Source organism: Vigna angularis, chromosome 1 (assembly GCF_016808095.1).
Source record: "Vigna angularis cultivar LongXiaoDou No.4 chromosome 1, ASM1680809v1, whole genome shotgun sequence".
Taxonomy (NCBI): Eukaryota; Viridiplantae; Streptophyta; class Magnoliopsida; order Fabales; family Fabaceae; genus Vigna; species Vigna angularis.
Window position 1 is genome coordinate 50,040,189 of NC_068970.1, and position 13,480 is coordinate 50,053,668.

At 27.4% G+C, this 13,480-nt stretch overlaps 1 protein-coding gene across 2 annotated transcripts; it reads left to right on the top strand.

The window, feature by feature from the left end:
• The first annotated feature begins 517 nt into the window (after positions 1–517).
• On the top strand, positions 518–11,460 carry LOC108346032 (MADS-box protein JOINTLESS). Of its 2 annotated transcripts, none has more exons than XM_017584962.2 (9): positions 518–644; positions 1,056–1,241; positions 2,162–2,237; positions 6,827–6,888; positions 6,974–7,073; positions 7,306–7,347; positions 10,415–10,453; positions 10,738–10,841; positions 11,245–11,460. In XM_017584962.2, the coding sequence occupies exons 2-9, from the start codon at positions 1,060–1,062 to the stop codon at positions 11,252–11,254; spliced, it is 615 nt and encodes a 204-aa protein (XP_017440451.1). In that variant the 5' UTR covers positions 518–644; positions 1,056–1,059; the 3' UTR covers positions 11,255–11,460. The 2 variants fall into 2 exon arrangements, with proteins under 2 accessions (XP_017440451.1, XP_052728066.1); XM_052872106.1 differs by having other exon boundaries at positions 534–693.
• Positions 11,461–13,480: the final 2,020 nt, after the last annotated feature.

Genomic DNA, 13,480 nt, shown 5'->3' on the forward strand with positions numbered 1-13,480 from the left:
ACCAGTCTCTAATTTTAAATTAAAAGCTAGTTAAAATTATAATCTTTTGGTAGTTAAAATCTTTATAATTAAGTTTAAAGAATATATTCTAATTTATATGTTAAATTAGAATATTATTTGTAAATTATATGTTAAAAGCTAGTTTTAAAGAATATTTATTCGTCTTTGATGATTTTAGTATCATTTATGTAAATTATATGTTAAATTAGTTTTGTTTAGTATAGATAACAATTGAATGTATTTTGACGCTTACTTTTTGGATATATAATAAGAATACTACGCGACCTAATAATCTATACGAGTAGCTGACACCCACCCACTGTTTTATGATTCTTCTTTCCTTTTTTAAGTTCACTTTGTTTTAACGAGGGTGTCCTTCAAAAGAGGTTTATTGGTTGTTGTATGATTGTGAAAACATCATTTTCTTTATTTTAATAATGAAAAAAAAGAAACATAAAATTAATAGTTGCAGTACAGGAACAGCAACTTGACCATAAAAGGCATAAGTGTATTGTCCCACACCCACATCAAATTGTATCCTATTATCTATCTCTCTAACTCTTACAAACTTCTCACTTCTCTATTCCTAACACCCATTTCAGCAACTCAAACCGACCATTCTTCGCTACACCCTTTCCATTATTGTAAGTTCCGCTTTCAACTTTTTCCTCTTCCAACTGCTTCATCTTCAAGGTTTCCATTTTCTGCTCCTTCCTCTTAGATTCTTCTTCCACAGACCTACTTCAAGAATCTCGTTTATTCCTTTTTTTTTTCTTCTTTTTTTTTTTCATTTTTTTAATGTTACTCTTTCTCTCTCTACCTCCCACCTTCCATGTATGATGTCAAAGCATTTTTTTTTTTTCTTTTAGCTAAAGAAAATTAAATTCCTGGGTAAGTGCAGTTTAAGGTTTAAATAAATGGTCGAGTGGTCTCGATTTGTTTATGTGTTCTTTCTTCCCGTAGTAGATGATTTCATCTGGATCCATTTTATTGTGGAGAAAGTGTTTCTTTGTGTTTCCTTTTTTCCCCCTTAGATGATGATTGTTCTGTGATAGGGAGATGACTAGAAAGAGGATACAGATCAAGAAAATCGACAACATCAGTTCGAGGCAGGTGACTTTCTCCAAGAGAAGAAAAGGGCTTTTCAAGAAGGCTCAGGAGTTGTCAACCCTTTGTGATGCAGACATAGCTCTCATAGTCTTTTCTGCAACTAGCAAGCTTTTTGATTATGCCAGTTCAAGGTATTCTACTATTTTCAGCATCAATGTCTTCCTTTCCTTTTGCATTTTCTCAACTATTACTTCGCCTCCTTTTTCTTTCCTTAGTATAGCTAATTCCTTCTTTTAATTAAGGTAATGCAAAGAGAGAACATTTATTTATAATTTATAATATATATATATATAATAATAATAATAATAATAATAACATCTGTTTCACGGGTTCATGAGATCAGAAGAGAGTAATGGATTTTCTGAGCTCATTACCTGTGTAAAATATATACATTTATGATTTCTTATATATTTTCAAATTCTTTTAATTTTACTTTAATTGTTGGGGTTGTTACCAGACAAGTTTCTCTCTCTTCGAGCACTGTCTTTAAACGTTAAATTAATTTTGTTAAAATGGTTTATACTCTCTCTTGTAGATGTTTTTGCAACTTGGTTTTCTGAAACCAGTTAATTTGGGGCAGTAGGTGTGTAAACTTCCCTATAAGGATCTTTATGCTGCCTGCAGAAGTATGAACAACATTCTGCAGAAAAACACTCGCAGCTATTGCGTTTGGAATTTGCTTGCATTGTACATATTTGCTGAAAAGCAAAAGTACGTTTAGAAATTAGCCTTTTATCAGCATTGCCAAAGTGTAAAGAATAGTCTTATTTGAAATGTATTTTGATTTCACGGTCATCTTTTTTGAAATACAAATTACTCGAACTACTTGTTGGTGATGTGAAAGATATGTATCTGTATAAACTCTACCACTTGCATACGAGTACTTGTATAATTTATGCAATTTTCTTCAATGAAGAAAAATCAAATACAAGGTAAATGGTTTCATAGGCAATTATATGAAATTATATGAAGTTCCTAATTTTATGAGCAGAATTAACTGAAAGGAAAGAAGGGAAATTGAAATGTAAACCTAATGATTATGGTTTTTCAGTATGCAACAAGTAATTGAAAGGCGCGATCGTCATTCAGCAATGCATAGACTGGATCGTCCTTCTATGGAACTGCAGGTTAGCTTTACTAACATCAACTCATTATTGTAGTTGCTGGAATGATTGTTGATATATATACTGAATTTCTTTATTATCTTGAGAGTGGAAAGCACATCAAATAATCATATATATATATATATAAAAGAGTACACAAAGATAAAAATATGGGACCAGACCAGAACCCCTCATGGTAAAACTAACCAAATTGAAAAGAAGAAGATAAATTCTATTTCAAGAGAAGTTATAACCTATGAAACTAGATAAACTAAAATTAGACAGCATGTTTGTGCATGTATTCTATTTCAATAAGTAGAAATTACTTACTGAAAATAAGTAAATTCTTTGCCAAACAAAGCCCCTCTTATCTCTTCTTTGGAGTATATGCTTGCTGATATAGGTCATCTATGAAAGAGTTCTTGCATGTTTGAATAGACTTCACATCATAATCTCACCTTGAACTGAAGTGTCTCATGTGCAATTATTGAATATACACCAATATTGTAATTTTACCTTGAGTTTTGAGTTTTCTCATCTACACATTTTTTTTTCATGGTTGCCTAAAGTCCTTTTCCTTAATTCTCAATATCTCCTTTTGCTCTATGTTCCTGGAAAGTTCTGAACTCTATGTAGGGACCTACATTTCTTTAAGTACAAATATCACCACTTTTAAGAGAAAACCAGCTTAATGTACTGTATTTTTTTATATCCAGAAAAAAGTGTCTGCATAAATATCTTTCTCAGAAAAAGAAAAAAAAAACTATGAAGTTTAATTTGCTTCATGTACTCGTACCAATGAATAACTCTTGAACACTTTATTGATACATCCATGAAATATCTAAACCTATGAAACTTCAATATATTTATTCGATTAGTGTACTTGATATCAGTATTTTTAGATGTCTACCAGTATGTACTATTGAAGCATTTCATGCCTTTAAAACATTTATATCCAATAAAACAAAGTGAAATAAACAAAAATGCGTGGTATCATCAAAACATTGTTTTTCTCCGTATCCAAAGCTGAAAATTGCTCACTTTATGAATTATTTTGGAATTAGATTGACAATTCTATTTCTATTCGTAAGTAACAGGAAGTTTATAATGACAATAAATTATAGTTTTTCTTTTTGTATTTTTGCAATGTTTAATGCGGTTTAAATTTGATTATACATTTATATATTATATGTTTTATGATCTTTTTATACATTTTAAATACACATAATATCTAATAAAATGTGTAGCTGTCCATCATATGAAAAGGTTCATCATAAGTAAGATTGAAGAAAGACAGAAAGAAAAAAATAAATGAAAAGAATAGAGAAAAAGAGAAAAATATAGTATGTAATACAATGAAATAAATGAGAGGAGAGGTAGAAAGAAAAGAAAAAAAAAAGAGTGAAAATAAAAAAAATAAAAAATGCTGGGTGTATGCATGTAAGTCATTTTCCTAAAAGTTGTTTTTGAAAGGATTCCTCACTTACAATTATTTTCGGTGATTAGCACAATTTGACAAACCATAGTTCCAATATTACAAACAAGTATTGCTGTGTTGTTGGAAATATCTGGTTCACCCTTTTTACTTTTTCGTGCCTGATCAAATTAATACAAAAATGTATCTTTGCTTCTCTCCCTAATGTAATTCAAAATTTCATTTAAAGAAGTCGAGTAATTTGGATTGTTTATCGGTTGATTGTGAAAAAAAAAATAGCACAAACTTGTGTTTCAGCATGATGAATATTAACGGTAAATTTAAGTTTTAAATTGAGTAAAAATAAAAAATTTAAACATTATATATATCTAAAATAAATTCTATAAACTTACAGTATTGAGATTTTCGATTAAAAGTGATATTGATTTTTTACTAGAAGTTAAAATGAAATCTCGTATATATAATATCTTCATAAAAAAACATTCATAAAAAAAACCATTACGGATTAGATTAACCTCTTTTAAAAAAAAAAACATATCAGAATACGATTACGTAATTAATCACCATTGTGTCAGGGTACTTGTAATGAATTTTCCTCCATTAAGGGTTCAAAACTTGTCATCTCAGATATTTTCATTTGTATGTGATATCAAGTAATTTACACACCATTCATTGTATGTGATTTATCAATCGATCATCCATGACCGAACTTCAGAGACTTGGTGTGTCACTTTGAAAGTTGTCAGTTTTGTGGCGTGGTTATTCTAGCTCTTAAATGCATGGACAATGCTTAATGGAGCGTGCTCTTTATTCTTTTCATTATTCTTGAGGAACATTGTTCTTGACGTGTTAGACGAGTCAAAAAAGACATTAAATTAGGGTTTTGATCTTGGTATGCTGTCACATGCAATTCTGAGCACGTCTGATGTTGACACCATTATGGGGAATGTGTTTGATTATGACGTTAAGGATAATGTATAAACAACACAGTTAACGTTGCTTCTCTGACATCGTTAATGTCATCAAATCGGGGATTCATCCCAATTGTAACATGGAAGCACTTATGTAGGATGCCTGTTCCTCGTGATAATTTTAGCTTCCATTATTGGAGATAAAATTAATAAGTCACGAAAAATTTAATTTTGTGAATTAGTTTATAAGAATGAATTAATTTTAAACTTACTTTTTATATGATATTAGAACCTATTTTAATGAAGATTTTATCACCTAATATTCAATCATTCACAAATATCATAAATATCGAGTATTACATTCGTGATATCTATGCCTGAATGTAACAAATCTCATCTCCATGTCAGACTTGTTACCTATTTGGTTACACTTTTGACAACAATGGATCTCTCTGTCATGTCAGAAGCAACAAGTTGTAGCTTCTGCGATGTTTCCTTATTTTGACGTGAAAATGTCGAAAAACTATTACTGACAATTGCTTCAATCCTATTATTATGAGAAAATAACATTACATATACATACGACAACTATTTAACCATGCATATTCATTTTAAAACAATATATAAACATTATCACTGGTATATGTTCATAGCTCATAGTAATAACATATACAGTTTTAACTTCCCTTGTTTAACCCCTATGTACATTATCAATTCATTAATTAGCAACATATTTTTTAAAAGTGTTGGCAAACTTCTACGGCTTTATCGATCTATCCTTTACATATCTTCAAATCTTACAACTTTATCTTTCCTTGACAACTTTGTATAAGTTTAATCTTCTTGGCATAACTTTACAATTTTGCAGACATTTTAAAGCAACTCTAAGATCCTCTTCATTATAGTAGTCTTATGTTCAAAATGATTGCCCTTATATTGACATACATTTGATTAAATTTGAATTTGCAATCATAAATTGTCTACTTTTGGAGAATACTACGTAAAAAATGAAAGTATAAATTGTTCTTGCAATTGAGATTAAGGTAAATGAATGTTGATGGCTATCAGTATAACTTTAACTGATCTAAATTGTATATAAAATAGCTAATTTATTCAAAGGAAAACTATATTAAATTGTTATATTAATTTAGGTTTTAAAAATGAATTGTTATCAAATAAGCTGGTTGAACTAAATTGGATTATGAATCATTATGTTTGAAAATATATCACGGGTAATAATTCAAACAATTCATATACTTCAAACAATTATACTAGTTCAATTTAGTTTAATTTACTAAAATCATAATCCATTCTATATCAATTCATTTAAGTTATTATATACTTCTATTCTCTCAACCCACTTTTAAAGTAAAGTTCAAATTTTACAGTAGTTTAATTTAATTCATACATTTTGTTGAACCTAAAAAATTATATCACCATTAATGATGAAACAATAAAAGTATATCAACCCTCAGTGAAGGTACGCTAAGTATCTTGGCAGCCTGATGGTAGCAAAACTAAAGATTTTATAGAAAGAACAAATGATTTAACACTTAAATGACTACTCCAAAAATATAAAAATCGAAGCTGAAAAGAAAGAAAAATAAACTACTAAAATCAAAATAGAGTAATTATGTTTAAAAATAGGAAGTTTCACTCGAATTACTTTCTGTAAACAAACAATTTCCCGAATTGTCATGAACCTGCCAAATTCCCCAAAATTGTCATAAACTTACCAAAATTCTATTTCACCTTTCAAAGACCAAGGTAATTAAATATGCTACTCATCTTGCAAGTCTAGACTCCAGCATAGTTTTCAACTACAATCAGACTTAGGTTGAAAACAAATTTACACACAGGACCAATTTTTACATACGAAAGGGGATGCTAATGATGAATTTATGGTGATTCAATCAAGCAAAATATTTATTATCTTTAAATCCGGTAAGTGAATTAGTTGAAAAGAAACTTACATGTATGTTGTACTGAAACTTCTGCTAACAAAAGTTTCATACTAACATTTTTCCCTATTTTTGGTAAGCATTGACATTTGAAGGAGAAATATACTTGTGAATTTTCTGGTGTGGTTGCATGAATGTGTTTTTTTTTTCAGCTTGACAGGTAGATTAGTAGAGGTGTATAAGGAAAACTGCAAATTGAGCTAATTATCTCGTGACTACAAGAAGAAAAGTATTATTAATTAACTGTCTTTGACACTATTTGCATGATAACTAGAAGTTGAAGATTACTTTCAAATTTATGAACAGATTGAGAGTGACTCCAACGACATCCTGCGCAAGAAAGTAGAAGATAAGAATCATGAATTGAGGTACATATGCACACTGTTTCATATGTTGCATATATATAAACATACTATACTATATCACAGACTAGGTTTTCCATCTTTAACACAGGCAGTTGAATGGAGAGGATCTGCAAGGATTGACACTGCAAGAACTGCAGAAAATTGAGGAAAATCTTAAAAGGGGTTTGACCAATGTTTCAAAAGTAAAGGTTTGTGCCCTATGATCAATGATGTTCATAATTCAGTATTTAACCTTTCTGCCTTTTTGCAGTAGAAAAAATGAAAATATTAGTTACTAGTGTGTAGTACTTCATTTCTCACAAGGGGTACCTATATGCTTTCACTGTTGCAACCTTCTCCTCTTGATTACTTGTGATTGTGATATTGTGGGGAAATGTATGAATATGTGCTTCTGACATATTGGATACTATTTTGTTTTAGGATGAAAAAGTTATGCAAGAGATCAGCAACCTTAAAAGAAAGGTAAAATCTTATCAAAATCTCTGATACATTTCAAATCTCATATATACTCTGTCGTTATTATTGTTATTATTCATAATGTTTATGTCTAATTAACATATTAAAGGAGTGGAAGTGTACATGTTGCATGCATCTAAATGATTGAGATAACGATATTCAGTAAAATCCTTTAATGGTATCAGTGAATTAAGGGCAAAACCTGGCTTTGCCTTTCTTATTTAACAGCTTTTTGCTTCTTTTTTCTTCTCTTTAATGTGTCAATTTGTATCCAACTTCTTTCTGGATCATGGTTCAGCTTTCTTTTCAATCTGGAAAATAGAAATACGTAATAAACTTCCACCCAAGTATGTGCAGGTTGGAGTGGAAATGAGAGATATTTAACATGTTTTATAGTGACTGGTTAGTTAAAATTGGTAATACAGTTTAATCAATGTATTTTTAAGTTAAATATTTTGTTACTTCTTTAAAAAGTGGGATATATATTTAGATATGTGTTTTCTAATTGGTATGAAAGCTTAAAAATCCTTTATCAGCTTTTAGTTATTTTCTACCAAAATATCTTTTGTACTGTATCAATTACAACATCTTCAATTTGATCTCAGGGAGAATATAATTTAGATAGTCCTGATCAAAGTATTTTTAATTGGATTTTAACAAGTAGTTCCACCTTCACCTTATTTAAACATCTTGAACTTAGCCTTTCTTAGTGTATATTTAACTCAGTTTGATCAAAGTAATTTCAGCTTAGTAAGAAACTTTTATTTCAACCTAGTTCAGAATATATTTCCATCAGAAAAAAAGATGTTAGATAGAAAAGTAAAATAAATCGATAGAAAATTTCAATGTTGCTGAAGTGCTGCAAGATTTCGAACCCATGATTAATCATTGTATAATCAGGAAGACATATTGTAAAGGATTTGACTTTTCTATATGGGGATGTACTTTAGAAGATGAGGTGTCCTTGTAATTATTGACTGAAAAAAGTAATGATTACAAAATATGATAAAACTAAATACACATTAAAATTTAATTAATTAAATTTAAAATTCAATGTGATAATAATCCTGATCATAAAAAAAATGATTATAATAACCTATCCATATATGGGAAACAAATAGATCTATACTTTTCATTATCTTTCTACTAATAATCTTCCTATATCTTTACTCATAATTTTTATTCTTTTTAATTGAGTCCTTGTAGTTTAATATTTTTGTTAACTGGATCACATGATTCTTATCCTACTAGATAGCTTATTTGTCTCCATGAATTAGGATTATTGATATAAAATTATAAAGATAGCTTATTTGTCTCCATGAATTAGGATTATTGATATAAAATTATAAAGACTTTTATTTATATTGGTCATGATTTTCATATAATTACCTACAACAATTAAGTAATTGTTTCCTTTATCGTCACTGATGTTAATGTTTTCGTTTTTACAACAGAAATTATTTATTATTTTACATTAATTATAAATATTAATTTATATAAACCACAAAATTTCAATTTTCTGAAAATGTAATTAAAATAACAATCTTGACATTCCAGTGAATGAAAATATTAAACACAAAAACTAAATGAAAAATGTTATAAATACTCACAACAACAAAATTTAATAAGAATTTAATTAAAAATGTTTAAATCTACATGAACTTCAAACTTAATTAAATAAAAAATATGATAAAATTTTCGAAATATAAATGTAATTTGTTGTAAATATTACATGTACGAAATACATTTGTATTATATAATATATATAAAAAGAAAGAAAGATAAAGGTTGTCAACTGTGGCTGGTAAAATGTCAGTACGCTTACGTTATGTCTGTCTCCCAACATATCTGCACAGATCATATCATATCAAATGCGTCAAACTGATGTTAGGGAAATGACACTTATATTCCTTTCAACTTATTTTTATTTTATAAGTACAATGCATTTATCTAAATTAATCATTAGATAAGTAGGGCAACAAAATAATTTTTACTTCGTTAAAGCATCTTCATTAAAAGAATTAGAATTTGTTTAATGGATGTCACCCTGTTAAAACTTAGCAAAATATGCCGATGTTGTCTGAAACTCCTAACTTTTTTTCACTGCAGAAAGGGATAACATTTCGAATTAAATATTAATCTCATAGTCAGTAAAGAAAATCGAAGCTCAGATATCTTGGGTCTTCATTGAAGTAATGTAATTGTGAATTGATTTAAATATTTGAATGAAATATAAATAAATAAATAATAATATTTTTTAAATGCTTTGTTCATTTTTTAAACAAAAATACTGAGGGGGTACTAATAATGTTAAGTCAAAAGAAACTAATACTCAAAATGTAAGTATTGAAATATTTTTTTTATGTTTTTGATGTACAAATATTACGTTTGGTTCAGTCAAAAATATTCATAATAGACTAATTCATGTTTACATTTAAAGGATATCATAAACGCTAAAACACAATATCTTTAAAATATATCAAATGTAAAATATTTCTTATTTAAACGAGAGAACAAATAGAAGCATTTAGAATCATTCTTTCATATAGAAACTGTGTTTATTAATAATGCTTAAACGTAATTTATTTCTAGGTTTGAATGACACAAAATCTACGTATTAGATTTAAAGTATCCACAAATTTCCGCAAATGATCTTGTCTTCACATCTGAATCTTTGTAAGCTTTCACAAAAGTTGAACATTCAAAGATATGTTGCAGGAAACATCCTTACTATACATAACACTCTCTCAGAAATAATGTGGAAAGTAACAGATATATAAAGGCAGATCCAAATAACTTTGGTTTAGAAAGCAAACATATGATTCTTTCTCTGAAAAATTTGTTTATCCTTTCTGCTAGCTAGGTTACAATCACAATAAGGAATCTAGAGAGAGACATCTTCTGCTGTCTAATATTTGTTAAGGCCAATTTGACAAGTGGCTCTCATAATTTGTCTGAGAGATATTACCGAAATGAATGAACTTTATTTTTTGTATTTAATGGGGTGAAACAAGATAAAACCTGCATTCTTTGCAACTCTCTGCTACAATGTCTGATTATGTTGCTCATACAGGGACTGGAACTAATGGAGGAAAACCAAAGATTGAAACAGGTGATATAAGCTTTTCAAACTTGTGTGTTTCTGTGATATTTTTTATCCAGATAAATAATATTTTAACACATAAATATTTTACACTCATTTGATACTATTATTCTTTACTTTTAATTGTATTTTTAAATATATTTTTTTATAATTATTTTATTTTTATTATATATATATATATATATATATATATGTCAAATGAATATAAATGTATATCATTCCATTATTATTATTTTGCTATTATTATTCTGTAAAGAAAAATAAATATTTCAAGTAATGCATATAAAATTTAGGTACCAAGCCTTATCCAGTTACACAGGCAATCATCGGAATCCATTATTAGCAATTCATCTAATCTTCCTGAAGATGGTTATAGTGACACATCTCTCAAGTTGGGGTTAGTTACTTTTTCTATACAATAATTCAAACTTACGAGTGCCCAATTTAGTGTGGTTATTTTACGTAAATATCTTCTTCATTTATTAATAATTCTTTAATCAAGTTGTGGCTAAGGATATGAAAGCTTAACTGCTTGTATATAGGATGAGTATAAACTATTTTTCTTTTCTAAAATTATTTAATTAGAGTTTATATAAATTAAGATGGACTAATTTACATATATGCATTTTGTACATTAAATTAGATTGTATGAGATTTGACATACAATTTTTAACATATATATATATATATATATATATATATATATATATATATATATATATATATATATATATATATATATATATATATATATATATTGAGGGTTACTCATTGAGTTCGACTATCTTTGTGGGTTTCAGGTTACCTTAAATTTCAAGAAAATTGTAGAATGTTAGAAGTGACAGCGTTCACTTCCTTTATGTGTCTTACTGAAAACCAATTGAATGGAGTGTTTATGTAAAGTAAATTTAAGGGATGCATTGTACTTAACTCATCCTTCTATATACTCATGAGTTAGTGGTCGATCCTTCGATCATGTCTATAGTTTATCACCATAAAAGTTAATTTCATTCTTACATATATGTTTCTCTTTTTCTTGTTTTTTTTTTATTGAAACCCAAATAAGGATGGAAGAGGTTATTCATTATTTTCTTTGTCCTACATCCTTTAATCAAATACTAGGTCAAAGATTGAAGATTTGTCATTACCATTTTGGTATTAAATTAATCTGCAATCTTCATTGCTTTCATTTCTCTTTATTTCAAAACTAAATTAACTATAAACATTACGAAATTATTTGTGGTATTAGTATACCTAGTTTTAATATTATAATACATTATACTAACAAATATTATGTTGGTGAAGAAATTGACATATAGTATTGAATATTAATGTCACTAATATAAATTCACCTTTGGAAAAAAAAACATATATAATATACAAAGATGATTTTCTAAAGGGTCATATCTTTTTTTCTAATTGAAGAACTCAACAACTTTTTTTAGGTCAAAACTAATGAAATCGCTCTATTTAAGGAAAGAGGTGTGTTGAACTTCTACTTCAAAAGCTATAAAATCATTAGTGAAACTATTGTAGATTAGATAGGGCTAATTATTTGATTCAATTCATATTTTTTCCTATAAAAAGCGGTTTTTAATTTAATTCGTGTCTTGTATTTTAAACTTTTTCAAACAAAATTAGAAGGGAAGTAGAAGTATGGTTACTTCTTTTAATTCTAGCTACCTCTCTTGAAGCTTAAATTTCAAAAAAAAAAACTAGAATAATAAACAGGCATTTGTACATATTTTAAGGCTTGATAATATTCTTGTGAAGTTTATCACCATCATGAAATATACTAAACGAGAACTTCATAACAAATTATAGGCATTTTCTCTCCACCATATCCTTATTTGTTATGTAATCTTATGTATTATAAATGTTTTAGTTTACAAAATAAAATACTGAATAGAAAATTTATATTAGAAAAATGTTTTAAAAGGTCAATTATCTTGAAAAGAATTAGAAAATTAAAAGAAGTAAGTAAACTTAGCAACAATTCAATTTAAAACAAGACTTGTAGTGGCAATGCACACCTAATCATATATTGGTATGAATGAATTGTTTTGGACAAATTTGACTAAATGATATAAAAGATTGAAAACACAAAGAAATAAAAAAAAGTAACGACAATTGATATATTGACAACAAATTGTTAGCTTAATTTAAAAATTCAAATATAAAAATAAAATTTTCAGTAGGAGAACTTAAAGAAAAAAAAATCCTTATGAATTATAAAACTTAAATTTCAGATGAATCAAAACTCATTATAAAAGTACACCAAAATCTGTTGGATATTTTGAGTCAACAAAGCTTTTCTCTTTATATTTTGATATACTTAAATTTTTTACATTCTTTGACACATTACAAACTTTTTCTCAAAAGTGTTCTATGTATGAGTCCTTTACTCCTCTCACACTTTCCATATATTGCATCAAATTATAACGATAAAGATAATTTTCATTAGAAGAAAAAAATAATGTTTAATCAAGCATTTCTTAACATACAATAAACACTAAATTAATCTGTTGGAGAAAGTTTATCTATAATAGAAAGTAAATTAGAAAAACAGAAGACCTGAATTTCCGTTGCTTTAACCTGCATTAAATTTCGTTGATATTTTTATCACAATAAAAATAAAAAAGTTTAAAATTGAATTTATATGCTTTTTTCTATAACACTCAATAATTTTCAGAATTATCAATGAAATGTTGTGAATAATTTTTAAACTTTTAGTGATAATATATTCTTTGTAAGTAAAAATGTGTATTAGAATATTTACAAATAATGTATTCGTTGTAAGTTAAAATGTGTTTTAGAAAATTTACAAATTTTATATAATTAAAAAGTTAAGGTTAAAAACTATATATTATTTATAAACACTTTTCTAAGTTCTCAACTCACTTTGAATTACTATAGTTTCTAATTTGTAAGAGCTTTTAGGCTTAACAGTTTCACTCCGTTATTAAAACTTTTATAAAAGAAAAAATGTGAAAATTTACTGACATTGATTATCCAAAATGAAAGTTAATGTAAAAA

Coding starts and splice junctions, on each gene's coding strand:
- LOC108346032 (XM_017584962.2), top strand. CDS start 1,060: ATGACTAGAAAGAGGATACAGATCAAGAAAATCGACAACATCAGTTCG. Junction 1,242..2,161: donor TTTGATTATGCCAGTTCAAG/GTATTCTACTAT, acceptor ATGGTTTTTCAG/TATGCAACAAGTAATTGAAA. Junction 6,889..6,973: donor GATAAGAATCATGAATTGAG/GTACATATGCAC, acceptor TCTTTAACACAG/GCAGTTGAATGGAGAGGATC.